Raw genomic sequence first — 25,122 nt, 5'->3', positions numbered from 1 at the left:
GGTGCGCCTCGTAGTCCACGCGCGTAGTAGCACTTTGGCCGCGTCGCGTCGGGCCTGCCCGGTGTCCGCGGTGAGCATATGGCATGGTGGTGGCGTCTCCTGCGGTTGCCGCTCCGCCGTCTGCCGGTTCGGCTTCTCGCGTGACAGCGACGAGCACCGCCATCTCCCTCCCTCGGGCCCACCCTCCTCTTCTCTCCCACCCGGGGACCACGCGGCCTGGCCAGGCGTTGCCCCCTGGGCCCACGTCGCCAGAGAAACACGTACGCAGGCCAGCCGGGGCAGGGAGGGCAGAGCAGAACAAAATCACAATTCACAAAAGCGTCGCGCGGAACAAACCCAAAGGGCAGGGAGGCCAACGGCAGAGAAAACCCTCGTCGCCACTCTCTCTCTCGCGCGATCTCAAGCGGCGCCGGGGAGGACGACGAGGAGGCGCTCGATCGGGCGATCCATCTCCGCCTGCGGCGCTTGACGGTGAGTCGTGGTGCCGCCACCCAACTGGCCCGATCAACAGCGGCAGCAGCTCCCCAACGCACCGCTGCTTCCTTCTTCTTTCCTTCCTTTCTTTTTCCTCGCTCATCAAAGCCGTGGCCGTGTTGTTTGCTTTCTCGTTGTCGTCGTCCTAACCGCTCGTCTCTCCCGTGGTCTTGTCTACCTGCGTCGATCGGCCTCGCCCGCTGCTTTTTCTTTCTTTCTTTCTTTCTTTTTTTTGGTTTCTCTCGGATTTCTGCGTCCTCGCGGCGCCATGGCAGACGCGTGCGCCATCGATCCACCCTCCGTGCCCCGCTCGCTCGCAGCTTTGGGGTTTTGACACCTTGGTTCTCTCTCTCTCTCTCTCTCTCTCTCTCTCTCTCTCTCTCTCGTTTCCTTTTCTTTTGGGCACCTTTGAATTTCCCCTGCTTTTCTGCTTGGCTGGTTTCCTGCTCAAATTCATCTCGTTTCGTTTCTGATCTCATCACACAAGTGTGTGCTACCTGCAACAGATTTGGGGAATTAATTCGCTACTTCATAAATACTACTCGATTACTTAACTGCTCTCCCTCCCACTCCCCTGTTGTGAAGGCTCTGCTTGGTACATTGCGCATCGCCGGCGCGGTTCATCTGGGAGACATCACCCTCGTCCTCCTCGTCCTCTTCGCTGCGCTCCGTCGCGCAGATCGGACCAATCGATGGCCCACGGTCGCCAGACGTGGTATGTGCAGCAGCTGCAGCGCCCCCTCTCCCTCTCCCTCTGTTCTCTCTGATGCTCTCTCTTCTTGATGTGTGCATCTCAGTGTATCGCACGGGAATGGAACCTTGTTGATGCGTCGTCTTCTAATTTTACGTGGTGTTTTGCTTTACTTGGATCTGTTGCGTGTTCTTGCATTGTCTCCATCTACCAGTACTGATTCTGCTGGATGTTCTTGCATCATTTTTTTGGGGGTGTGTTCTTCCATCCTGAGTTCTTGACACGATCTTGCAACCGTGGCCTAGTCGAATAGAGAGAGAATCTGGAGAGGGGGGGGGGGGGGTGGGGGGTGGAAGGCCGGAGACAATTTTCCGGCCCAGCACAAAGCCCGCATATAGATGGGCCTAGAAGCCATTCCTTCCCGGCCCAGTTCACCCACCCATTCCCCTCGGTTTTCCGCCATTTGTTACCCCCTTGCCTTTTCCCGGGCCCTCACCTCGCTGCCGCCGCCGGCGTTTTGCGTCGGCAGCGGCGGCTTCACGTCGAGCTCGCTCCTATGCCTGTGTCGTCCGATGGTGCTGGTGACGTGTTCCGTGAGCGCGCCCGGTGCCATGGGGCCTGCGGACGGGTCCCTTTGCGGCTTTGCCCTCGATGTCGCTGCTTTTACCACGAGCGCGAGCTGTTTGCGCAATTGCCTCAGATGGCTGGTTGTTATCGGGAGGCAGGTAGGTACACCATACTTGCGTGCTGGGCGCGGCCTTTGATCAGTAGAGGTGCCTTTTGGGGTTCTTGGCTGAGTAGTTCGTAATTTACTTAACCAGGATTTTTTTTGTTTGTAATTATTGGTGCTCTTGTTACGTTATGCTGTGGTCTGTGGATGAGACTAGAACTTCGTTTTTGACCTGGGCTATTTTTCTTTTGGTTATCCTAGACTCCTATAGGGTGTATGCTTTTTCCTCACAAGATGAACGCACAGCACGTAAGTCTGTTGCTTCAAGGCTTGTTGTAATGTAGACACAGGCCTTTAATTTCCTACTGCGAACACTAGAGAATCTGTAGTAACATCTGGGTGAATGTGTGATTTTGTGTAAGTGCAACTTTATATGTTCTATTTCTAACCAGAAATGCATCTTGCCATCTTGTGCTGTTGATCTACCGTCTATATGTGCACCACTGCTTCGTAGGCTACGCTATAAACATAGGCTATTTTCTGCTGTGAACTAGACTACAAGTATAAGATTAGAGAACCTGTAGCCCATGCTGTGTGTGTGTGTCATGTGATGCAAATGCAAACTTTACGTGTTCTACCCAGAAGCTTCGTGCACTGTTCCGCCATCTATGTATTCCTTTTGATGTGTCTGAACATGGTGTATGCACACAATCACAACTTTCCTGTCATCTACACAACTGCCACTGTTCTGTAATCTAGTATTCCTTTGATGTGTCTGAACGTGGTGTATGCGCACAACAGCCAATGCTTACATCATTAATTGACTTGGGTATACATCTTTCACTGTTATTCTGCTATCCATGTGTTAATTACTACATCTGATGTGTCTGATCATTGTATTTGTGCACCATTGCTAATGCCTGCAGCAGTAGTTAATCGTGCTCATGTTCCATTGGTGTGTTTGAACATTGTATACGCACACAGTGTTAATGCTTACACCATATTTGAAACTTACGTGCTACAGAACAGAGAAAGGGCTCCACTCTTTAGTGCGCAATGCAAATGTACATGTTTGTTGTCAGTAGTGCCTCTTCTATTGTTGTCCCATGTGTTGTTTTTCTGTGTCTGAACATTTTCATATGCATACCACTGCTAGTGCCCCTTGACTTATATTTCAGTCCTATCGAATAAAGAGATAGCACTCATTGCTTGAGTGATCATTGCGATGTTCTGATCTCGATATTTCTGTATCTCTTAGGTCTGCAATGGAGTGCAGCTCTGACGAGTCATCAGAACTAAGTGAAACAGACATTGATGACTATGCTGAGAAGTCGTACTTGGACCTGAAGTCTGGCAAGCTTGTGGCAAGGCTGGCCAGTGACAGGTTCAGGTGCCCATTCTGTCCAGGAAAGAAGAAGCAGGACTACCGTTACAATGAGCTGCTTCAGCATGCTGTTGGGGTGGGCGCATCCAACCGTGCTGCAAAGGTTAAGGCAAATCACCAGGCTCTGGCCAAACTCCTCAAAGAGGACCATGCTGATGCAGCAGGCACATTGCCATCACGACAGGCTCTTGCGCTGAGTAACCCTCCAAAGCCAGTGAAAGATCAGGAAGTGTTTGTTTGGCCGTGGATGGGTATCCTCACAAATGTTCCGGTCGAACAAACGCAGGGGGGTGGAGCCATACTAATGAAGCAGTTAGCTGATTTCAAACCCTTGAGATATACTGCTGTATATGGTTCAAATGGGTATACTGGTTATGGGATTGTCCTCTTCACCAAGGACTGGATTGGGTTCAAGAATGCCTTAGCATTCCAGAACTTTTTCAAGTCACAACGCTTGGGTAAAATGGACTGGAAGGAGACAAAGCGGCATGGAAAGTATGTGTTTGGATGGCTGGCGAAAGAGGAGGATTACAAATCAGATGATCCAGTTGGTGTGTTCTTATCAGCAAATGGTGATCTGAAAACAGTTTCTGATCTGGAACAGGAGATGTCCAGCAAAACTGACAATCTCATAGCTAATTTGGCACAACAGATTACTGCTAAAAGCAAGTACCTGCAGGAGCTAGAGTGCAAATGTAATCAAATGAATCTCTCCCTTCAAAGAGCCATGGAAGAAAGGGACTTGCTGCACAAGCGTTATAATGAAGGTACACTTGTTGAATTCAACCTTTAAAAAGGTCTCCTGCCAGAGCTGTATGAATGTTACACTCATTTATATTTTTCTAAAATGATCGTGTTCATTGTATACTTATTTATCCTTTTCACAGAAATGCGAAATATGGAGTCTGCTACCCGAGAACATACACAGAGAGTTTTTCAAGAGACTGATAAGCTGAGAAAACAGTTAGTTGAGAAAGAGAGTTACATCCAAAGGAGATCCTGGCAACTAAATGAATTGGTTGCTCAAACTGACATGGAAAGAAGAAAACTGGAGGAAGAGCGGGAAAAGGTATGGATGCATCCCCATATGTCTTCACATTTTAGAAAGTTTCTGAATAGCAGTCACAGTCTTGCCGGTTATGAAATGCTTAGTGATACTTGTCTTTGGTGCTAATTTCCCTGCAGAATGCTGACGAAAATGATTCCCTCAACATGGCTCGAATTGAGCAACAAAAAGCTGATGAATGTGCGCTAAAGCTCCTTGAGAAACACAAGGTGTGTACACTATTCTTTTTCTTGTTGATATTGAGTTTTCTTTTAGTTCTCATGTACCAAAAGCTGATTTGGACTGTACACAATTAAACAGAAAGAGAAGGAGGCTGCTTTCAACAAAATACTGCAGTTAGAAAGGCAGGTGGATGAAAAGCAAAAGCTGGAGCTAGATATTGAACAACTTAAAGGCAAACTGGAGGTGGTGAAACACATGGAGGGAGAGGGTGTTGATGTGAAGAAACGTTCCGAGGAGCTGACAGCAGAACTGAACGAAAGAATCGAGCAGATGGAAGATCTGGAAGCTCTCAATCAAACTCTTGTTATTAAAGAAAGGATGACAAATGATGAGATTCAAGATGCAAAGAAAGAGCTGATCACGGTAATGTCATATGCCAGTATATTTTCAGAAAATCTGTCCTTATTTAGATGCTGATTCCTTCGAAGTTAATCGTATTTAGGTGTTGGTTCCGTCAAATTTGGTGTCAGTGTCCTTTGACTCTGGCTGAGAGCGCTTGTATGAATATTTCGTAGGGTTTGTCAGAATTATTAGGTCCTCGTAGCAACATCAGAATCAAGAGGATGGGTGAACTGGATGAGAAGCCCTTTCTTCTAGCTTGCAAGCAAAGGTATGGAGACAACGCCGAAATGGAAGCAGTTAAACTTTGCTCGTTGTGGCAAGAGGACCTGAAGGACCCTAATTGGCATCCTTTCAAGATAGTGACCACAGGCCCAACGGCAGAGGTATGCCCAATGGAACAAATGCACATTTATATCTTCTTTCCAAGTTTTCTGACAATAGCAAGATCAATGTTAATAATAGTTTATATCTCATGTCTAACGGCGATAATCAATCATTCCAAGAACATGCCGTCTGGCAGCATGGAAAATTGGCAACACTAACGTGATGTGTTATTTTTCAGCAAGTCATTAATGACGAGGATGAGAAACTGGTGAGCTTGAAGGAGCAGCTCGGTGAAGACGTGTACAAGGCTGTGACTACAGCATTGCTGGAGATCAATGAGTACAACGCTAGTGGCAGCTACGTGGTATCTGAACTCTGGAACAACAAAGAGAACCGAAAGGCAAGCATAACCGAAGCCATACAGCATGTCCTGAAGCAATGGAAGGCACAGAAGCGTCGAAGATAGATATACATCTCGCTGGAAAAAACTAGGGTTTGTTGTTCTTGTCGCATTCAGTAAATACTCCGCGAAAGTGTTCCCATTCTTGTGCTTGTAATAAGTGGTTGATCACTTGATCTGCGTATCAGCAGGTCTTTCGGTAGCTAACTATATATCAAGCATCAACGGCCAGTCCAGACGCTACTTCTACTGAAGATGATCAATCTGCAGCTGTGTTCAGCTTGGCGGCTGCAAGCTCAAGTAGCTTTATTTATCGTTCCTTTTTTTTTGGTCGAAAAAAGTAGATTGGAGAATATCCTAGAGCAGACGTTCTCTTTTTGAGTCTTCGGTAACTGTAACCTTGCCTGGTGCTCCCGTCACTTTGTCAGTGACATGTCTATGGAAGAGTATGGACCTGTCTCCCAATGTGCGTTGTGTCATCTCGCTCCTGCAACAAATTTAGCATTTCGTGCTTTCCTGTGACATGAATGGTACATGGTATGGTAGCAGTCTGAATCTGATGTTCTCAGCCTCCTTAGACTAGCATTGTGCATCTAGTTGCGAACTTGCAATGCAGAGTCTTGTGATTAAGTGTGTTTGGCATCTTCATTCCTCTAAAGTACAGGCTCTAGTATTCATATCTTTTTGTTCAAAAAAAAGTTAAACATGTATAAAACTATTTCTGAACTTTCGGATATCTATAGATGTTAAACTGCTTCGTGGAAATCAAATTCTAGAGGACGAAAATGACGTTTGTGTGGTGGGAAGCCAGGAAGGCTCAACAGAGCTCACCGTCACAGAGCTCACCGTCCTTCCGGCCGTTCGGCGTCGACGCCGCCGTCTCCAACCTCCTGCCATGCCAGTCTCCGGCCCTGGTGCGAGTCTGAGGCGAACGTGAAATGGCCCTGCGGCCTTCTATTCTGACCGCCGGCCGCCGCCTCAACACCGCGGCCGTCGCGGCGGCCGTCCGTCGCGGGGACCTCGCCGGCGCCGAGGAGGCCTTTGCGTCGACGCGGGTCAAGACCACGGCCACCTACAACTGCCTCCTCGCGGGGTACGCCAGGGCGCCTGGGGCCGGCCGCTTCGCCGACGCACGCCACCTGTTCGACCGAATTCCGCACCCGGACGCTGTGTCCTACAACACGCTCCTATCCTGCCACTTCGCCAACGGCGACGTAGACGGCGCGCGGAGGCTCTTCTCCGAGATGCCGATCCGGGACGTCACGTCCTGGAACACCATGGTGTCCGGGCTGTCCAAGAACGGTGCTCTGGAGGAGGCCAAAGCCGTGTTCCAGGGCATGCCGGTGAGGAATGCTGTTTCCTGGAATGCGATGGTTGCCGGACTTGCGTGTTCTGGGGACATGGCCGCGGCGGAGGAGTGGTTCAGGCATGCGCCGGTGAAGGAGAATGCCGTTCTCTGGACCGCCATGGTGTCCGGGTACATGGATGAAGGCAATGTGCAGAAGGCCATGGAGTTCTTCGAGGCAATGCCAGTGAGGAACTTGGTTTCATGGAACGCCATGGTCTCTGGATATGTGAAGAATTCACGTGCCAGTGATGCTCTGAGGGTGTTCAAGGCCATGGTTGACAATGCCACTGTGCAGCCAAACGCTTCAACGGTAAGTAGTGTGCTTCTTGGGTGTAGTAACCTGTCAGCAGTTGAATTTGGGAGGCAGATACACCAGTGGTGTATGAAGTTGCCACTAAGTAGGAGTGCGACTGTGGGCACGTCACTTGTCAGCATGTACTGCAAATGCGGCAACTTGGACGACGCTTGCAAGCTGTTTGATGATATGCACACAAGGGATGTGGTTGCATGGAATGCCATGATTTCTGGTTATGCTCAGCATGGGTATGGAGGGAAAGCTATTAAGTTGTTTGGAAAAATGAAGGATGAAGGAGTGCGGCCAGACTGGATTACTTTTGTGGCTGTATTGACAGCTTGTATCCACACCGGATTGTGTGATTTTGGAATGCAGTGCTTTGAAACAATGGAGGAAGTATATGGAATTGAACCACGGGTTGATCATTACTCATGTATGGTGGATCTTCTCTGCCGAGCTGGTCTCCTTGAGAGAGCTGTCAGCATGATCCGCTCAATGCCCTTTGAACCGCATCGTTCTGCCTATGGCACCCTGTTGACAGCCTGTAGAGTTTATAAGAATTTGGAATTTGCCGAGTTTGCTGCAGGCCAGCGTGATTCCGGCACGACGGGCTGGGCTGTGCAGTGGGCCCGTGATTTAGTTAAGGCCGGCCCGTTTAACCAACGGAGGAGGAGTACGTTCTGGGTGGGGAGAGCGAGCTGCTGATTCTCCCTCCTCTCCCTCTCTTGTTCACTGCATATATTTTGACTAGTTGCTAGTCAGACTTTGCGACGTTTGACTTATCTGAATTTCAGATACGCCCAACACTTTGAAATGGGGAGAGAATATAGAGTACCCGCTTTTTTTGAAAAAAAAGGACTCGTATTTAGGTTAAGTCGAAACTGTATTTAGAAGAAAAAAATTAAACACGAATTTTATTATAAACAAATACAAGCATGGATCTCGGGCCGTGGCAGCCCGCGGGGTCGCCGGCGCGGCGTCGCGTGACCGCCGGAGTAGAATAGGGCGCGGCCCACTTGGCGGTCACTCCCCTCATTTTTTCCCTCTTAGGTGGTGGTTGGTTGGGTCATGGGTGGGCCAACCCTCTGACCGGATCGCCGACGTGCGGCCCACCACGGCTGCGCGCCACTCGCAGGCTCGACAGCGTGTCCGTTTCTCGGCACGACCAACCGCAGCCGGCAATGTTAAGGGTTACGCCGCACGTGACGGTCAACGGGTCGCTGAAGATCCATCAACAGTCCACCGCCACCGCCGCCGCTCGCCACGCCGCCGAGCTAGGTGAGAGGAGAGGGGGTGGAGCGGTAGGAGGGGGAGTGGCCACCGACAAGATTATCAGCGGCCGGGTGATGATCGAGGTGGCGGGATTAGCGTTTTGGATTGCTGGGTTTCTAATAGCCGACGGCTATAGAAGAGAGGTCGGCGGTGGTCTGAGCAACGAGAAGACCAGCGGCGCGATGACGGGGGGCGGGCAGCATGGCGGCAGCCGCCGATCGGAGCTGTGGATGAGGAGACGGGGAAAGCCGAAGGAAGAAGATAGGAAAAGATGAGAGAGGCGGGAGAAAAAAGATAAAGGTCGGTGTGCTTCTGCGATGAATCACATCGTAGTCAGGCGTGTTACGGCTAGTAACCCCCACCGTAGCGGCGCAGCGCAGCTCCTTTAAATAAAAAAATAAAGGTCAAGTTGGATCGAAGCCTCTGATCCGTTACCACTCATGCTCAGACCTCACCTGCGGCGGGTCATAATATTTTTTCCTCCGTGCTAACCCCTTCTAATTCCTTGTTACATATTGTCAATCTTGCAAAAGTGATAAAGATCTTGTCAATCTTGTAGCTCATCGGCTATCGCTTGTTCGCTTTTCTGATTTTTCCTCCCCCAAAAGTAAAGAAACCCCATGAGCTCTGGCCCTCTGTCTGTTCTCGATATAAATAGACCGCCTTCAGAGAGCGTGAACCCGGCCTCCCTCGCCTCTTCTCCTCCCGTTCACCCCGCGTCCGCGCTCTCCCGCGGCGACGACTGGGCCACGCCCGCAGCCGCCGCCCTACGCCAGGTGCCCAGGCCTTCGCCGGCGACGAGCACCCACCCACCAGGTACGCCCGCCGCTTCTCTTCTCTTCCCTTCCTGCTGCGCGAAACCGAGCGCCCAATCCCTAACTTAAAGCTATTCGGCTATTTGTACTTTTTTTCGAAAGATTATCTGGCTATTTGTGTTCGGATCTGATGTAATTCCAAGTCCATGCATGTTTGTATTGTGTCTACTGAATTCGTTTTATTGGCAAAAGTTATCGGGTGTGCATGCGCACTCCCATGTCTTTTACTGGGCGCGCCCCTGCTCTGCTGTAGGCAACAACAGAGGCAAAAGGCTTAGAATCTCACCCTTTGTATGTGTCTGTGCATGCTCATAGCCTCCTGTGATATCTAGTTATGTTAATGAGCTTCCTGCTCTGTTTGTTCTTCTTCGGTCATGAAATGGTTGGAATTGATTGCTACTCTGCTACTGGCAAGGGTGAAACTAAAAGGCTTAGAATTTTACCCTCCAGATGTGTTCTGCACATACTCAGAGCTTCATATGATGTCTGGGTTTATTAACGAGCTTTGTGCTCTGTTTACTTGATCTTTCTCGTTCATCTGGCCATGCTTACGCTTTAAGTCAACCAGATCTGCAACGGTACTGAAGTTGAGAAGCTTAAGCGCTGGGCGCGTTCAGATTCCGTGATGCCATTACCGGATAATATCTATTTGCCACTTGCATGCACGACTTGCTGCAAAGGTTCCCTCAACCCATGATTGGTTTGCAATTTGGTGTTACCTTGTTTTTTTATGAAATAATACATGTGACACGTTGACGATACATTGATGATTGATGAGCTGGACCTTACCAATTGATGTGCACGATATAGTGGTTTGTAGCATGTACCGTTTCTGTTCCCACCAACTATTCTCTTCAATCATACTTCTTTTGGCCATTGAATCAATGCAATTTTGTTGCGATCCTAATTATACATTTCTGTCCATCCATATTAATAGATAAATCGAGTAATTCTTATGCAATCAACTATTCTATGTCCTGATTGTTGCTTCAAATGCCGTTAAACGACAGAATGGGGAGCAGCGAGAAGACTGTCACCGCTTATGGTGAGTACACCTATGCTGAGCTGGAGAGGGAGCCCTACTGGCCAAGTGAGAAGCTGAGGATTTCGATTACTGGGGCTGGTGGTTTCATTGGATCCCACATTGCTCGCCGTCTCAAGAGCGAAGGCCATTATATCATCGCCTCTGACTGGAAGAAGAATGAGCACATGACTGAGGATATGTTCTGCCATGAGTTCCACCTTGTTGACCTCAGGGTCATGGACAACTGTCTCAAGGTTACCCAAGGCGTCGACCATGTATTCAATCTTGCTGCTGATATGGGTGGCATGGGGTTCATCCAGTCAAACCACTCTGTCATCATGTACAACAACACCATGATCAGTTTCAACATGCTTGAGGCTGCACGCATCAATGGTGTGAAGAGGTATCCACTCTATTTTCTTATGTGGCTGGAGAATGCTGCAGCCGCCTCCAAAAATGATATCTTAACATGCACATCCAATCTAGTTGACGGAGTTCAACTGGAGTTTGTAATGAACCTGGATACTACATATAAACAGCATTTCTTATGCATGTTAGTCTTTGGGAAGCTCTGGGTACAGTCAGCTGGCAGAATTTTCCATTAGTATCCAGTTCAGATCTGTATGTAGTAAAGTCGATAATGACATTCACCAAACTGAGAAGGAAAAGAAACAGAGCACTTTGGTGATATTAGAACAATTTTTGTTTTCTGTTTCTTACTTTTTTTTCGAGAATACGCAGGAGAGCTGCGTATCATTGCAATTAAGAAGAAAATATAATAGTTTTCTTTACAACGCGGGCTGTAAGGGGCGCACGCACACCATGAGAACTTCACATGAAACAGATCTGAACTTCTGTTTTCTGTTTCTTACTTTGTAGTGCGATGTCTGAACTTCACATGAAATTATTCAACTCATTGACTAATGTTTTGTGTCTTTGTGTCGTGCAGGTTCTTCTATGCTTCGAGTGCATGCATTTACCCTGAATTCAAGCAGCTTGACACAAATGTGAGCTTGAAGGAATCTGATGCCTGGCCTGCTGAGGTGTGTTCATCTGAAATAAAATGGCATTTCCTTTCCTGTTAATCGGATGAGATGGTTGAACACTGAAATTTGAATTTCCTTGGATCTGTTACCTTTCAGCCTCAAGATGCCTATGGCTTGGAGAAGCTTGCAACTGAGGAGCTCTGCAAGCACTACACCAAGGACTTTGGCATCGAGTGCCGCGTTGGCCGTTTCCACAACATCTATGGCCCCTTTGGAACATGGAAAGGTAAATCTATATATCCCTCTCTATAGTGGTTGAGCCATACATTAGCTGGATTAACGAGGCAATAAACTCAATTTGTTTGTAATGTTATCCTTCTTATTACAGGTGGTCGTGAGAAGGCACCTGCTGCCTTCTGCAGAAAGGCTCAGACATCTACCGAGAGGTTTGAGATGTGGGGCGATGGCCTCCAGACACGATCATTCACTTTCATCGACGAGTGCGTCGAGGGTGTCCTGAGGTACGTGGCTGCTTATTCTCAAACCATCCAAACACCGAACCAAACCGTAGCCTGTGTACAAATGGGGAATAATAATCAATATGATTTCATACCGACTCTGTCCAGGTTGACCAAGTCAGACTTCCGCGAGCCGGTGAACATCGGGAGCGACGAGATGGTGAGCATGAACGAGATGGCCGAGATCGTCCTGAGCTTTGAGGATAGGAAGCTGCCCGTCCACCACATCCCTGGCCCGGAGGGGGTCCGCGGGCGCAACTCCGACAACACCCTCATCAAGGAGAAGCTTGGCTGGGCCCCGACCATGAAGCTCAAGGCAAGTCGCTATCCTGCTAGATGCTGCGTATATCTTTGCATAGATCGCGGTAACTCTGAAGTAGACAGACAAGCAGAACCCGTGCCCACATGGTTGTGCAGTGACGGGACTTTGGAAGAAGCGATTTCCTGATGGACCTGTAAGTTTGCGTGCAGGACGGGCTGAGGTTCACCTACTTCTGGATCAAGGAGCAGATCGAGAAGGAGAAGACGCAGGGGGTCGACGTCGCGGCGTACGGGTCCTCCAAGGTGGTGTCCACCCAGGCGCCCGTGCAGCTGGGCTCCCTCCGCGCCGCCGACGGCAAGGAGGGCCTCTGAGCAGGCACTGGATACGGATACTGCTGGATAGAGTTTTGGCAGCAACCAAATGTACCGTTTGGGCCCTCTCTAGGGTTAGAGACGATCATGTTCTAGCCATTCAGCACCCCGTTGATTTTTTTTGGTGCCATCTTGTTAATTGCATGCGTGTTTCACTTTCACCGTTGTACTCCTTTGGCCATGATGATGGGCAGTGAAAATCCCCTGTGCTTTACTGTGAATGATACAATAAAAATCCAGTTCTTCCATCATTCCATGGAAATGTGATAAGGATTCTCAGAACTGCACCACAGAATTGCATTGCAGGTCGATAACGACGGGACGAGACAGCAGATGGAGGGAGTCGTCAACCGAGCTGGTCGGAATGGACTGCACTGTGCCGTGGTTGTAGAGTCGCTGTAACACTGCGGCCTGTGTCAGCTGCACTGCTGGCGGACCACGTACTACGTTCGGTCCGGACGCTGGTTCTGGTCCACGTACACGTCCTCGGCAGAAGCCACTCTCCTCGGCTCCAGACTCGTGGGCTAGCTCTTTGCCTCTGAAGATTTTTGGTGCTGTTCCAAATCGTGGCTGAAGGCAGCGTCCATGGCCTGGAAAATCCTTGAGGGTCAGTTTGCCGGCATCTCAATGGGGACACGTACACTTTGCAGAAATAGTAAGCATCTTAAAAGGGGAGATCATTCATAGTAGGTCGGCAGTGATGCAGCCAAAGCATATTGGGCTCCAGTGAAAGGTGTCAAGCGGGCAATTAAGGATTACAATGCCCATCCCTAACACGTGTGGAAGATGCATGCCCGTGTTTTCTGTGTCGTGGTAATGGAGCGAGCTGAAAGAATGCTCTTTTGTACAGATGCTAACTGAAACAAGAAAGGAACGGTGTGGACCTGAGTCATGGCCTTTACTAGCCGGGACATGTCGTGCCTTATTTCAGGAGGTGCCGATTCCTTCATATCCTGCACAACAGAATTTGCCCGTGACGATCCATCTTTTCAAATGTGATGGGACACAGCTGTGTTGATAAAGATTTACCTGCAGCTTTCGGTATATCTGTGCCATTGCACCCTTCAACCTTTCGACCTTCGAAACAAGTTAACAGGCAACTGATTAAGCAACTAGAATTACAAAGAAATGCATGCCATGCAAATACTGGTCAAGCAATGTTTCGTCGTATGGCAACTCCAGTATCAGATATGATTAAAAACCATAATAGGGCCCTTACAAGCTGATTTTTCTCGATGTTAGCCTTTGCATGGAAGTGTTTAAAAAATCGGTGGTGCCTTGGTGCTAAGCTGCGGACAGCCAAACTGATTAGGGCCTCAGCAGACGGCCACTGCGTGGCAGGGGGGGTCTGCTTAAGCAGTTCAATTCGACCTCAGCAGCTGCCAGATGTCACTGTTACCGTGAATGAAGATGGCAATGAATAGTTGAGTCAATAGTGGAGTCTTGATGTGTATACGTACAGAGAGGAATATGGGCCATGGGCCTAAAGTAGACATGGTGCTTAACACCTCCCCTCAAAATCAAGGCGGAGGTGGAGGATCCGAAGCATTGAGTTTGAGCATATGTAACCGATGTTGCTCTCGAGTTTGTGCTTTAGTAAAGAAATCTGCCACTTGCAGTTCGGAAGGCACATACTGAAAAGCAATCGTGTTTTGGTGACAGTGAGACCGAGTGAAGGAAGCATCAACACCAATATGCTTTGTAAGTTCATGCTTCACAGGGTCTTTGGTAATCTGTATGGCTTCAGTATTATCACATAGAAGAGGTGTGGGAGCATCACAAGAAACACCAAAATCAGCCAATAGCCATCGAAGCCATATAATCTCAGAAGTGGTGGTAGCAAGGGCCCGAAGTTCTGCCTCGGTACTAGACCGAGAGACAGCTGACTGCTTCTTGGACTTCCATGCTAGAGGAGATGATCCAAGAAAAATACAATAACCAGTGACAGAACGGCGATCAGTTGGATCACTCGCCCAAGTGGCATCGGAATAGGCATGAAGACAAAGCGGGCTATTATGAGCATAGAATAAACACTGAGATGATGTCCCCCTCAAGTATCTTAGCACACGAAGCAAATGTCCAAAGTGAACTGAAGTTGGAGCACTCACAAACTGGCTTAAGATATGTACGGCATGAGCAATGTCAGGTCTGATGACAGCGAGATAAACAAGACTGCCCACAATATGCCTATATCGAGAGGGATCCTCAAGAGGAGCACCCTCTGTAGGACGAAGCTGCAAGTGAAGGTCCATGGGTGTGGCAACTGTTCGATTGTCAGTAATGCTAGAGCGTGCAATAAGGTCTCGTATATACTTGGATTGAGAGAGATAATAGCCCTTGGAAGAATGCAAGACCTCAATTCCTAGAAAATAACTGAGAGGGCCCAAGTCAGACATCTGAAATTGCTCGCCAAGTTGTTGCTTCACATGAATAATATGATCAACATCATCTCCAGTAATTAGCATATCATCAACATATAGAAGCAGCAAAGTGCGACCACGTGGAGAGAGATGAACAAATGAGGCAGGATCATGTGCAGCAGCTCTTATCACCGATACAAAGTGTTCAAACCAAGCACGGGGAGCCTATTTAAGACCATATAAGGCACGACGAAGACAGCAAACATATCTTGGAGGTGCATTAACACCTGGCAGTGGCTGCATATAAACTGCCTCATGTAAATCACCATGAAGAAAGGCATTCTTAACATCCATCTGAGAGATATCCCAGGACTTAGAAGCAGCCACGGCAATCAGAGTACGAACCGTGGTCATGTGAGCAACAGGAGCAAAAGTCTCATCATAATCACAGCCTTGAGTCTGCTGAAAACCTTGGGCAGCCAGACGAGCTTTATATCGCTCAATAGAACCATCGGATTTGGTTTTAACTTTGAAGACCCATTTACATGTGATAGGGACTGTATGAGGTGGTAATGGAACAATATCCCAAGTACCTATGCGCTCAAGTGCAGCGAGCTCCTCAGACATAGCAGCCTGCCATTCCGGAATGATAGAAGCTTCATGATAAGTGGATGGCTCATCAAGAATAGCACTGGCACGTGGAAATCTCAATTTATGAGGTGGCTGAATATTGGCGCGATCACGCAGATTGTAGCTAGGCCCAACCTGTGACTCATCAGGAGCATTAGAATCAACCAAAACAGGAGCATCGGGACTGGCCGAGGAAGATGGACTAGATGGAGGCTGTAGATGAGTGGTAGAGCGACGTGTGTAAACACGTGTTATGGGTGGTTTACATGGTGGAGATGGGATTGGTGGAGTGTCATTAGGAGGTGGTGGAGTGTCATCAAGAGGAGTTGGTGTAGACGAAGGTGGATCATCACCAGATAAAATAGGAGGAAGGTAAAGAAAAGATGTAGATTCTGTAGAAGAAGATGATGAATGGGTAGAAGGGTTATAAAAGAAAGGACGATCCTCAACAAATGTCACATCACGAGAGATACGCATGCGACGAGTGGAAGGATCATAAAAACGATAACCCTTATGCTCAGGACTATATCCTAAAAAAACACATTCAGCCGACTGAGCTGTCAACTTAGTTCGCTCACGAGATGGAAGCAAAACATAGCAGGTACATCCAAACACCCGAAGATGGTCATAGCAAGGAGGAGTGCCAAAAAGAACTTCACCAGGACACTTACCAGATAGTTTGGATGACGGTTGTCTATTAATAAGATAAACAGATATTGAGACCGCTTCCCCCTAAAAGTGAGGGGGAACAAAGGAGGCAATTAGAAGAGTCCTAGCAGTTTCAATGATATGACGATGTTTGCGTTCAGCTACACCATTTTGAGGATGGGCTCTAGGGCATGAGAGCTGAGGAAGAGTACCTTCAGAGACCAGAAACTGGCGAAAAAGATCAGACAAATATTCTCCACCAGAGTCAGAACGAAAAATTTTAATAGAGGTGGAAAATTGAGTATGAACCATGCGAGTAAAAGACTGATAAATAGAATATAATTGGGACCGGTGTTTCATAAAGTAGAGCCAAGTGTATCGAGAGTGATCATCAACGAAGATAACATAATATTTATGGCCACCTTTAGTAGCAAAAGGAGCTGGACCCCATACATCTGAGTGAATAAGATCAAAGGGTTTAGCAGAGTGAGAGACACTAGAAGGATAGGGAAGTTGAATCTGTTTTCCAAGCTTACAACCCTTGCAATGAAAGTTAGACTCGACAGATGTATGACCTAAATAGCCCTGATGTACTAATGTGGACAAGCGAGACCCGCAGAGATGACCAAGTCGATGATGCCACTTTGTGAAGGATGATGGAGATGATGATGAAATAGATGACACACGAGCATTGGAAGAAGGAAGACGCAAGGTGTCCAAAATGTAGAGGTTAGAAGTACCTCTACGGCGATGGCCAGTCCCAATCACAATCCCGCTTTGACGATCCTGAATAAAACAAGATGAGTCATCAAATCCAATAAAACAATTATGATCAGCAATTTGGCCCACTGAAAGAAGATTCATGGACAACTTAGGTACAAATGAGACATCAGGGACAGAAAATTTGGTATTACAAAGAGAACCCCGATGAGTAATATAACAGGATGTACCATCAGCTGTCTGAATAGAGGCACCGTCAGTGATTGGCTTGCAAGTAACCAACTGAGACTGATCAGATGTCACGTGAAAGGAGGCCCCGGAATCAAGAACCCAAGCCGGCTAGAGGCATCAACAGATGAAGCAGCAGCAACAGAGACGGAACCATCTTGAACAGTAGAAGAGGTACCACGGCCACGAGCAGCACGAGAAGCTCGACGGGCACGATACTCAGCTAGCTTCTCAGGATATGCAGAAAAACAATTTGCCGATAGATGAGTAGTCTTGCCACAATGCTTACATGGCTCTGAAGATGTACCTCTAGGTACAATGATCCGCTGAGAGGCTGCCAGCACACTATGGGGCATTGTCACAGTGGATAAAGAAGACATAGACTGCAGGCGTGTCTCTTCAGCAAGTAATTCAGCTAAGGCTTGGTCCATGGTTAAAGTAGATGAATTATGAAGCAGCTGAGTACGAATGGAATCAAATTCTGGATTCACTCCCATGACAAAACGATATGTCAGAAATTTTTCAATGAATTTGTGGGCTGGGCAGTCAGCTGGAAGTCAATGAACCCATCAAACGGTCATAAGCAGAATAATAGTCATCAATAGACATATCACCTTGCTCAATGACATGAATTTGCTGCATGAGATTATGGAGAAGAGCACCACTGCCCTGAACATAACGCTGCTTTAGAGCAGACCATATTTGCTTAGCTGTTTTAAACTTTCTGAGACTCATAATCATGGACTGTTTAATGCTATTAACCATGGTAGCCATCACCTTCCCATCATTTATTTGCCATGTGGTGATAATACTAGCATTATTGCCATCAGACTTAGGTGGATCATCAGTGAGGTGGGAGTAAAGACCATGACCTCTCAGAGTAGTTTCAACACAAAAGGACCACTCCGGATAATTGGAACCATCAAGAGTGATATTAATAACAATGGGACTGATCTGAGCCATGGTGAACAGAGCAGAGCAGCAGCACACCCCCAGAACAGAGCAGCCACACACCCCCAGAACAGAGCAGAACCACGTGTGGACGGCCTGGATCCAGCTGCAGATGATCCGATGCAGCTGGAGACGAGAAGCAGAGGATGCAGCCAACTAGCAGGCAGCAGCTGCAGCTCGTGATCCCTGACAGGCGGTGGTCAGGGACAGGCTGCAGCAGGAGAAAACCAAAGGCACGCGGACGGAGGATGGAGGCGCGAGTGGCGGAACGGTGCGTCCGCGACGAGCGGAGGTGCCGGTCTGCGACGGGTGGAGCGGCACAACCTCGACGGGTGGAGGGGCCAATCCGTGACGGGCGGGCGGCGGATGGGAGGGCTGCGACGGGCGACGAACAGCCACGACGGGCGGCGGACGGGAGGGCCGCGACAGGCGGCGCAAGCGGCGCCCTGAGCGCGGCGCGCGCACGGGAGGCAACTGGCGGACGGGCGGCGGGCCAAAGAAAACCGGATCTCGGGTGGATGCGGAGGTGACGCTCCTTACCCTAACCCTACCTGCTCTGATTCCATGTTACCGTGAATGAAGATGGCAATGAATAGTTGAGTCAATAGTGGAGTCTTGATGTGTATATGTACAGAGAGGAATATAGGCCATGAGCCTAAAGTAGACATGCTGCTTAACAGTCACCACCTGGCACCTGCTGCCAATTCTGTCTCACACCATGCCGCCCTTGATGGCTCTTCCTCAGTAGCCTCTCCTCCTACCCACTCTTAGGACCCCTTTGGCAGCGTTCCACGAGCGGCTCCAAAACTGGCTCCAGCCGAAGCCCTGCCAAACCGAATGTTTCACCATCGGCTCCAGCTCCAGAGCTCCGGAAAAGACGCTCTCTGGAGCACTTTGGGGAGGCGGAGCCAGAAAACGTAGCTCCGTCCAGCTCCGCCTCACCCTTTGCCATCCCTGCCCCCAGGTGCCCGCGGCAGCACAGCAGCGAGAGGAGGGTGGAGGACGGCCGACGGCGTGGACGATGGGGCCCGCGGCAGCAGATGGAGGAGCGGGTGGAGGTACCTGCGGCGGGAGGGAGGGCGAGGAGCGCGCGGCCGGGCCGAGGCGGGGCGGAGGCGGCCGGTGGCGCGGACCGGAGCGCGCAGCCAGTGGCGGGAGGGAGGGCGAGGAGCGTGCGGCTGGCCGCCGCGGCCGGAGCGCGAGGGAGGCCGCGAGAGCGGCGTGGGCAGCGAGGGGGAATGGGAGAAAGAGAGAGCATGTGAAAAAATAAGAAGAAAAATAGAAAAAAAAGAAAAACAAAGGTAATTTGGATATTTTGTCCTTTTAGATAATATGAAGAAGCTGTTTACCCAATACTTTTTTTAAACGGCTTCAGCTCCACCAGACAAGCCGCTCCAGCAGAGAAGTCGGAGCTGGAACCATTAACATTTTTTAAGGAGCCGGAGCCCTATCAAACACTATCAAACACAAACACGCCTTTATTTCACCTCCTTCCCCACTTTCTACTCCAGCACCTCCTCCCACACTGTATGCCAGGACACCTAGGCAGCACGTGAGCGAGCTGCACGCTAGTAGACTACCTACCACCTAATCTGGGCCTAGAAATTTTGAAACACTCCGGTCCTTTTTTATTCAATAAAGGATATTGTTATGTGCTCCCTCTGGTTGGAAATAAATGACGTTTCCGACCGGAGGTTTGTACTAGCTGCAAGTCTTTCTGTGCTGTTGGAACGACATATATTAGCGAATGGAGGTGGTAGCAGTTTTACTGGCTGGCTAGCCTATTGGACTAACTTAAGTAATGTGGAAACGAAACCTTCAAACCAACACATATTAACTAACTTTCAGTTCTCTTGTGGACGATACTCTGAACAACGAAATATTCTGAACTTTTCTTAAGCACGGTTTTCCTACCAAATCAATGTTTGTATGCAAAATGAGTTTGTTGAACGGAACATATAACAGCTGAAGATAAATAACTTGGAGGATGTCCAATTAATACCGCATCTAGTCCTAAAAGTTAGCAATGGTACAGATCAGTAAACCATGCTGGTACCTCAAATTCACCAGTCAACAAATGAGACTGCTCATTTCTCCCTGTACTAATATTAGTTAACTTAGCACTTATAATGGCAATAGCGAGTTTTAGAATATGGTAATAACATTCGTAAAATGATTCCAGGAACCAAAAGTCAGCTAGACACTAAGCTAAGGTACTAATTTCCACCTACCACTATCAGCCGCAGAGAAGTACAGATAAAGATGAGAGAAAGAATACCTTGTTACAGAGGACTGCATTTGTTATTGGATATGATGACCAAAAATGATGCAGTAGTTCCTGTATGTCTGTCCAATGCTGAGAAAAGATACAATTTACAGAAATTCCATCAATACACACGAGTTCAAATTCATGAGTATGAAATTTAATATGGTAGTGACAAAATAGAATGACATCACAAAGTATATACAACTCAACAAAAAATATAATTTCAAATAAAACCTGACAAAAACAACATCTAGACAGAGCAGGTTGAATGTATAAAAGTACATAGATATATAGGTACAACATCTCACATCCATAAGTTCATCCACTGTCTGTAGGGGTAGCTGACCAAGAAGATTCTCGTGCGTAAGATTATGTCTTCTTGAATGTGAAATCCCTTTGTTCAACTCATTAAAAACCTAGGCACATCCATTTAGGTAGTTAGATTTTCCTGGTAATGCAATTTGATAGCTTAAGAATAGAGAATACATGGTAGCAAAGTACGCATGTAAAATAAAAAGCTATTCAAGTGATGACAATTCAACATAGCTTTAATAGGTAGGATGAATGGATCTTAATCATGATCCGTTGTCAAGTAAACAGTACACCACAAACTAATTCACTTAGAACAGGTTTGCTGATGTGGACCATATGAGTTTGAAGTTATATACCAACATATTTAGCTCCTTCCCTAACACATGCCACATTCCCAAAGCTAACTATTTTTCTGGTGATCATGAAGGGATATAGAAGATGATACTGGAAGCTCAAAAGTTACAGCCATAATAAGAGTACTATTTGATAAGTTCAGCTACACTATTATTGATAAACCTTATGCCAGTAACATGTTCTAACATAAGAGACATCACCAAACTAGCAACACTAAACATGAAAAAAAAAGTAAAAATAAGGGAATAAAGGAATCTTGTTTTTATATGGGCTGAACATCTCAGATAAGTTGCCTAGTCATCCCTAGCTTTTGGTTGTACATCCAGTCTAGTGCCAGATGATCACCATGTTTGCAATTGTCCTTAGTAGTCCTAGACCAAAACTTCCTTTAATACCTGACAAAAAGCTTCCTAGACCAGAGCTTTTGTACTCGTCAAAAACTGCCTCGACCAAAGCTTCCTAGATAAGTTTCCTTGCAGTATTCAAAATTATCCCTTCTCTAAACACCCGTTTGCACATTCCTCTCGATTTGGCCACTAGCCAAATGTATTGTTTAGTCCCCACAAAATCTAGTAACAAAAGAAAATAATAAGTCCATGCAATGAAATCATTTTACCTTAAGAGCCTCATTTGAATTAACATCACAACAGTTCAACCTATTAACTTTTATAGAAGATACTTGATCAATCAAAAGAAAGAACACATCATCAGTGCTCAGGCTTCAGTCACAGGCCTTTTTTCCATCATTGCTGCCGCCTATAGATCTCAGAGCATTTGCTTGCTGATAATCAAAATAATCTCCAGGATTCTAATTAAAAAGGAGAAAATTCACAGGTATTCAGTATCTTGTTTTGCTTGATATACCTACTATTAAGACATCAGCACTGACCTTACCTTTATACAAAGTGGTGCATAGGGGAGATTTCGTGGGGCTTGCAGATCCTCCATATAAGTCACGCGGGGCACCTTTACCAATCTCTCATGATTAGTACCATCAGTAATATAGCTAGAAGATGGTTCTGCAGTTAATAATCCATCAGCACAATTTCTTACGGATGGAGAAAAGACTTAATGAACTGAACTACGGTTTCTAACCGACTCACCCTTCTTTAACCTTGCAAGTGCTTCTGCTACAGTCTTCGTATCAGTTAATTTTACACCTGCGAGACAAATGTAACACGACATAATCACCTTCTGAAGTATCCTGGAACTAACAGTGAGCAAATTGCAGATGCAGAAATGCCGTTCAACATGGGATCTGCTGTTTAGGGAGACAGATAGGCTCCATGGAGTGTCACAGAGCAACTAACACAAAAATATAGTTTGCAACCAGACAGCAGTTTGAACTTAGGACTAATTGTTTGTGTAAAACTTGTAAAGGATGTGTATGGCAAGCAAGACAACTTTCACAATTTTATTCAAGGAATAATAGATAAATATTAGCATCCTTAAATTCATGATGCTAATATGATAATTCATATTGCTAATAACATTTTAACATGCTCAAGAAATCAATTTTTTAAGTATCAAACAATAAAATGAGACATTGTTATTTGATTATATATTCCTGTCTTATTTTCCCCATCATATAAGGGGTTTTGTGTATATACACACCAGTACATATATATATTGGGCCTAGAACCCTCATAATGAGCTTTTCAAAAAAAAAAGAACGCTCATAATGAATGCAAGTGCTATTCATAACAGTCACGAAGTATTTTGGTCTGAGTCCACAAATTCTACCTTGAGATCTCCCTTCAAGAACAGCAGCAGCATGCTGATTCAGATCCTGAGACAATGTTCTGATGGCCAATTCATTATCAGTATCAACTGTCTGTTTACTTCCATCACGGAGAATCCTGTGGTCCTACATGCCCAAAAATGATACACACTTCATGACACTAGGATCAAAATAGCAGGCAGACCTGCTCAACATGAGAAACTATAAAACCACTTTAGTGAAGTTACAGGTACAAAGCCATGGTAGCAGGAGTACTAACACACCAGAAGATGATTGTAATAATCTCCTGCATCTGCTTCTATGTTTAACGTTGGATCAACTTGTTTTATCTACAGTCAAAACTGAATCACTAAAAATATATCCTGATAAATGACACCAAGGCATGGAAATTAATATGCAGAGTTATAACAATTAGTTACTAAAATTGTACCTTAAACTTTGCCTCATTGGCTAGTATATCATCACTCTTCAGGAAAACAGCTAATACCTCATCTTCAGCAGCTACAGCTGCTGCTGCTGCCGCAGTAATTTTTCCCCTGAGTTTCTCAGCATCAAAATATTTTGACCAAAAATCTTTCTCTGATATCTATCCTCGAAGGATGAAATTGGGTGAAAAGGAGTGTAAATTAGAAACAGAGGAAAATAAGAAATCAGTAACCAGTTGCTCCTGCACAATAATTATGGAACTAGCATTAATTTAAGCTGGAGCTTTCGTTAGGCATATGATGACACACCCATAACAAAAATTGGCACAATCTAACCTTTTCTGGAACAAAATCCAAAAAATGCCTGATGGACAGCGGGCTTTTCCATAAAAATCTGAAAACATCAAAGGATATATTACTTGAAGTAGAAACAAGTATTTGTTAATACTTTGTCAACAATTCATAAACGCAGACCAGCAGTCTCATAATTCAGCTTCAGTACTTGCTTTAGTAAAACCGTGTGGCTCAGTTATACAGGCATAAATAAGTTCAGAGCAAGGATGGGCTTGCAAATTTGGGTCCTGGCATAACCAGGCTGGATTGGGTGCTAGCAAGCTTTTCAGCAGTCCAGCTCAGGTGATCTAGTTTAACAGGTACACAGCAGAACGAAACTACAGTTACATTAAGTTTAAATTGCTTAACAAGGGATTATGCCTTCCTACATTGCAGTTACGAAGGAAGAAGATGGGCTGTAGATCCTGCTACATAAAGGTTTTAAGTTGTTTATTGTTGAACCCCTTTGAATAACATAAGATCCGGCACAAAAAATGCTATCATGCAGACCTGAATCTAGGTGATGTTTCAAGAAATTATGAGAGAAGAAAGAACATACGTGATGGATTATCTCAGTAGTAGGACGGAAAATCACCTTGTTTGTCTGAAATGCAGAAAGTAGAATTCAATAGTTTGACTACCATCAGATCACCAAATTCAATGAAGGAAAACCAAATTATATGTCAATACAAAAGTATGTGCCTACAACTATAGATTTCAGTGACATACCCGAACTGCGAATGGCCTGACATCTAGCATAGCACTCTTGAAACCTGGCCTTTGCTTTGATGCTTTTTTTGCCTCATCATCAAGTAAGTTCTGTACAAAAGCCATAAATAGATAATGGTTTCAACTGAAGAAAGTCAATAAACATAAAATGTACCACGTTGTTTTTTAAATGTATGTAGATACAATTTATCAATGAGTATTACCTTTCTTGCTGCCCAAAACTCAGATTCTTGCAAAACCTTTCCAATAACGAACTTCATATGTAATTTCTGCAATTCTCTGTAAATGGAAACAGCACTCAACAGAGCTAAATAATACGAGATAATATTGTTTGCCATTTTCTGTGTATGATAACTGGAAGATTTGTCCGCATCCTTTTCTCAAACACAAAACATGCACATTTAAACTATCATACACAATGCTTTTTCCCGGGAAAAAATAGAAATGCAGCTTGATCCATGTGTCTGAAGAGAACATTGTGTGGGTGTTTCAAATAATCACATAACCTATTGTCTCGCAGCAATTTCATTCGTCGCTCCATTTCTGCAGGTCTGAGTTGTTCCAAACCAGTTGAAGCAACTGAATTTTCAAGAGGCAAATTTGGTCTTGGGGGAACTGTTCCTTGATGTTGGCCAAAAACCCTAGCTGAAAAGGGGCTAACATAAGTTATATATGCACTGTGCTGGGAAATAAATGCATAAAACTCAATATGAAAAATCTTCAGGTGAGTCAGTGCCATATCAAACTTGGCACATCAAACATTCCGGTGTGATCAATTTGGTAAGACCGTTTGGTAAATGTATTGCAAAAATCTTATGAAGCAGCTTGCTAAAAACTAGAAATGGGCAAAACGGAAGTAGTTAGTGCCTAGTGGACCAATTTATGATGTAGGAAACTGGTCACTAGTCAATTAAAAAGTAACGTTCTCTTTGACAGATAATAGAGTACATTTGTTTTTCAC

At 46.3% G+C, this 25,122-nt stretch overlaps 3 protein-coding genes and 1 pseudogene across 6 annotated transcripts; 3 read left to right on the top strand and 1 right to left on the bottom strand.

The window, feature by feature from the left end:
* The first annotated feature begins 323 nt into the window (after positions 1 to 323).
* On the top strand, positions 324 to 6,137 carry LOC112896231 (factor of DNA methylation 5-like). 3 transcript variants are annotated; one of them, XM_025964154.1, is made up of 8 exons: positions 324 to 471; positions 1,060 to 1,189; positions 3,094 to 3,986; positions 4,107 to 4,288; positions 4,405 to 4,494; positions 4,586 to 4,870; positions 5,023 to 5,232; positions 5,412 to 5,639. In XM_025964154.1, exons 2-8 carry the CDS (start codon positions 1,167 to 1,169, stop codon positions 5,637 to 5,639), a joined length of 1,911 nt encoding a protein of 636 aa, XP_025819939.1. In that variant the 5' UTR covers positions 324 to 471; positions 1,060 to 1,166. The 3 variants fall into 3 exon arrangements, with proteins under 3 accessions (XP_025819939.1, XP_025819938.1, XP_025819937.1); XM_025964153.1 differs by lacking the exons at positions 324 to 471; positions 1,060 to 1,189 and adding exons at positions 1,657 to 1,890; positions 5,765 to 6,137 and having other exon boundaries at positions 5,412 to 5,666; XM_025964152.1 differs by lacking the exons at positions 324 to 471; positions 1,060 to 1,189 and adding an exon at positions 1,657 to 1,890 and having other exon boundaries at positions 5,412 to 6,137.
* A 317-nt stretch (positions 6,138 to 6,454) lies between these two features.
* Positions 6,455 to 7,921, top strand: LOC112896862 (pentatricopeptide repeat-containing protein At4g16835, mitochondrial-like). Its single transcript, XM_025964985.1, has one exon. It carries the CDS (start codon positions 6,512 to 6,514, stop codon positions 7,919 to 7,921), a length of 1,410 nt encoding a protein of 469 aa, XP_025820770.1. The 5' UTR covers positions 6,455 to 6,511.
* Positions 7,922 to 9,146: 1,225 nt separating this feature from the next.
* LOC112897224 (GDP-mannose 3,5-epimerase 1) lies at positions 9,147 to 12,710 on the top strand. Of its 2 annotated transcripts, XM_025965472.1 has the most exons (7): positions 9,147 to 9,304; positions 10,314 to 10,730; positions 11,277 to 11,370; positions 11,470 to 11,599; positions 11,702 to 11,834; positions 11,940 to 12,147; positions 12,303 to 12,464. In XM_025965472.1, the coding sequence occupies exons 2-7, from the start codon at positions 10,315 to 10,317 to the stop codon at positions 12,462 to 12,464; spliced, it is 1,143 nt and encodes a 380-aa protein (XP_025821257.1). In that variant the 5' UTR covers positions 9,147 to 9,304; position 10,314. The 2 variants fall into 2 exon arrangements, with proteins under 2 accessions (XP_025821257.1, XP_025821258.1); XM_025965473.1 differs by lacking the exon at positions 9,147 to 9,304 and having other exon boundaries at positions 10,315 to 10,730; positions 12,303 to 12,710.
* A 211-nt stretch (positions 12,711 to 12,921) lies between these two features.
* On the bottom strand, positions 12,922 to 24,915 carry LOC112896491 (annotated as a pseudogene).
* Positions 24,916 to 25,122: the final 207 nt, after the last annotated feature.

The sequence above is a fragment of the Panicum hallii genome, chromosome 6 (assembly GCF_002211085.1).
Source record: "Panicum hallii strain FIL2 chromosome 6, PHallii_v3.1, whole genome shotgun sequence".
In the NCBI taxonomy this organism is placed as follows: domain Eukaryota; kingdom Viridiplantae; phylum Streptophyta; class Magnoliopsida; order Poales; family Poaceae; genus Panicum; species Panicum hallii.
Note: the sequence above shows the minus strand (reverse complement) of the source record. Positions and strands in the feature narration are given on the sequence as shown.

Coding starts and splice junctions, on each gene's coding strand:
- LOC112897224 (XM_025965473.1), top strand. CDS start 10,315: ATGGGGAGCAGCGAGAAGACTGTCACCGCTTATGGTGAGTACACCTAT. Junction 11,835..11,939: donor TGCGTCGAGGGTGTCCTGAG/GTACGTGGCTGC, acceptor GACTCTGTCCAG/GTTGACCAAGTCAGACTTCC. Junction 12,148..12,302: donor CCCCGACCATGAAGCTCAAG/GCAAGTCGCTAT, acceptor GTTTGCGTGCAG/GACGGGCTGAGGTTCACCTA.
- LOC112896231 (XM_025964153.1), top strand. CDS start 1,817: ATGTCGCTGCTTTTACCACGAGCGCGAGCTGTTTGCGCAATTGCCTCA. Junction 3,987..4,106: donor GCACAAGCGTTATAATGAAG/GTACACTTGTTG, acceptor TCCTTTTCACAG/AAATGCGAAATATGGAGTCT. Junction 4,289..4,404: donor TGGAGGAAGAGCGGGAAAAG/GTATGGATGCAT, acceptor ATTTCCCTGCAG/AATGCTGACGAAAATGATTC.
- LOC112896862 (XM_025964985.1), top strand. CDS start 6,512: ATGGCCCTGCGGCCTTCTATTCTGACCGCCGGCCGCCGCCTCAACACC.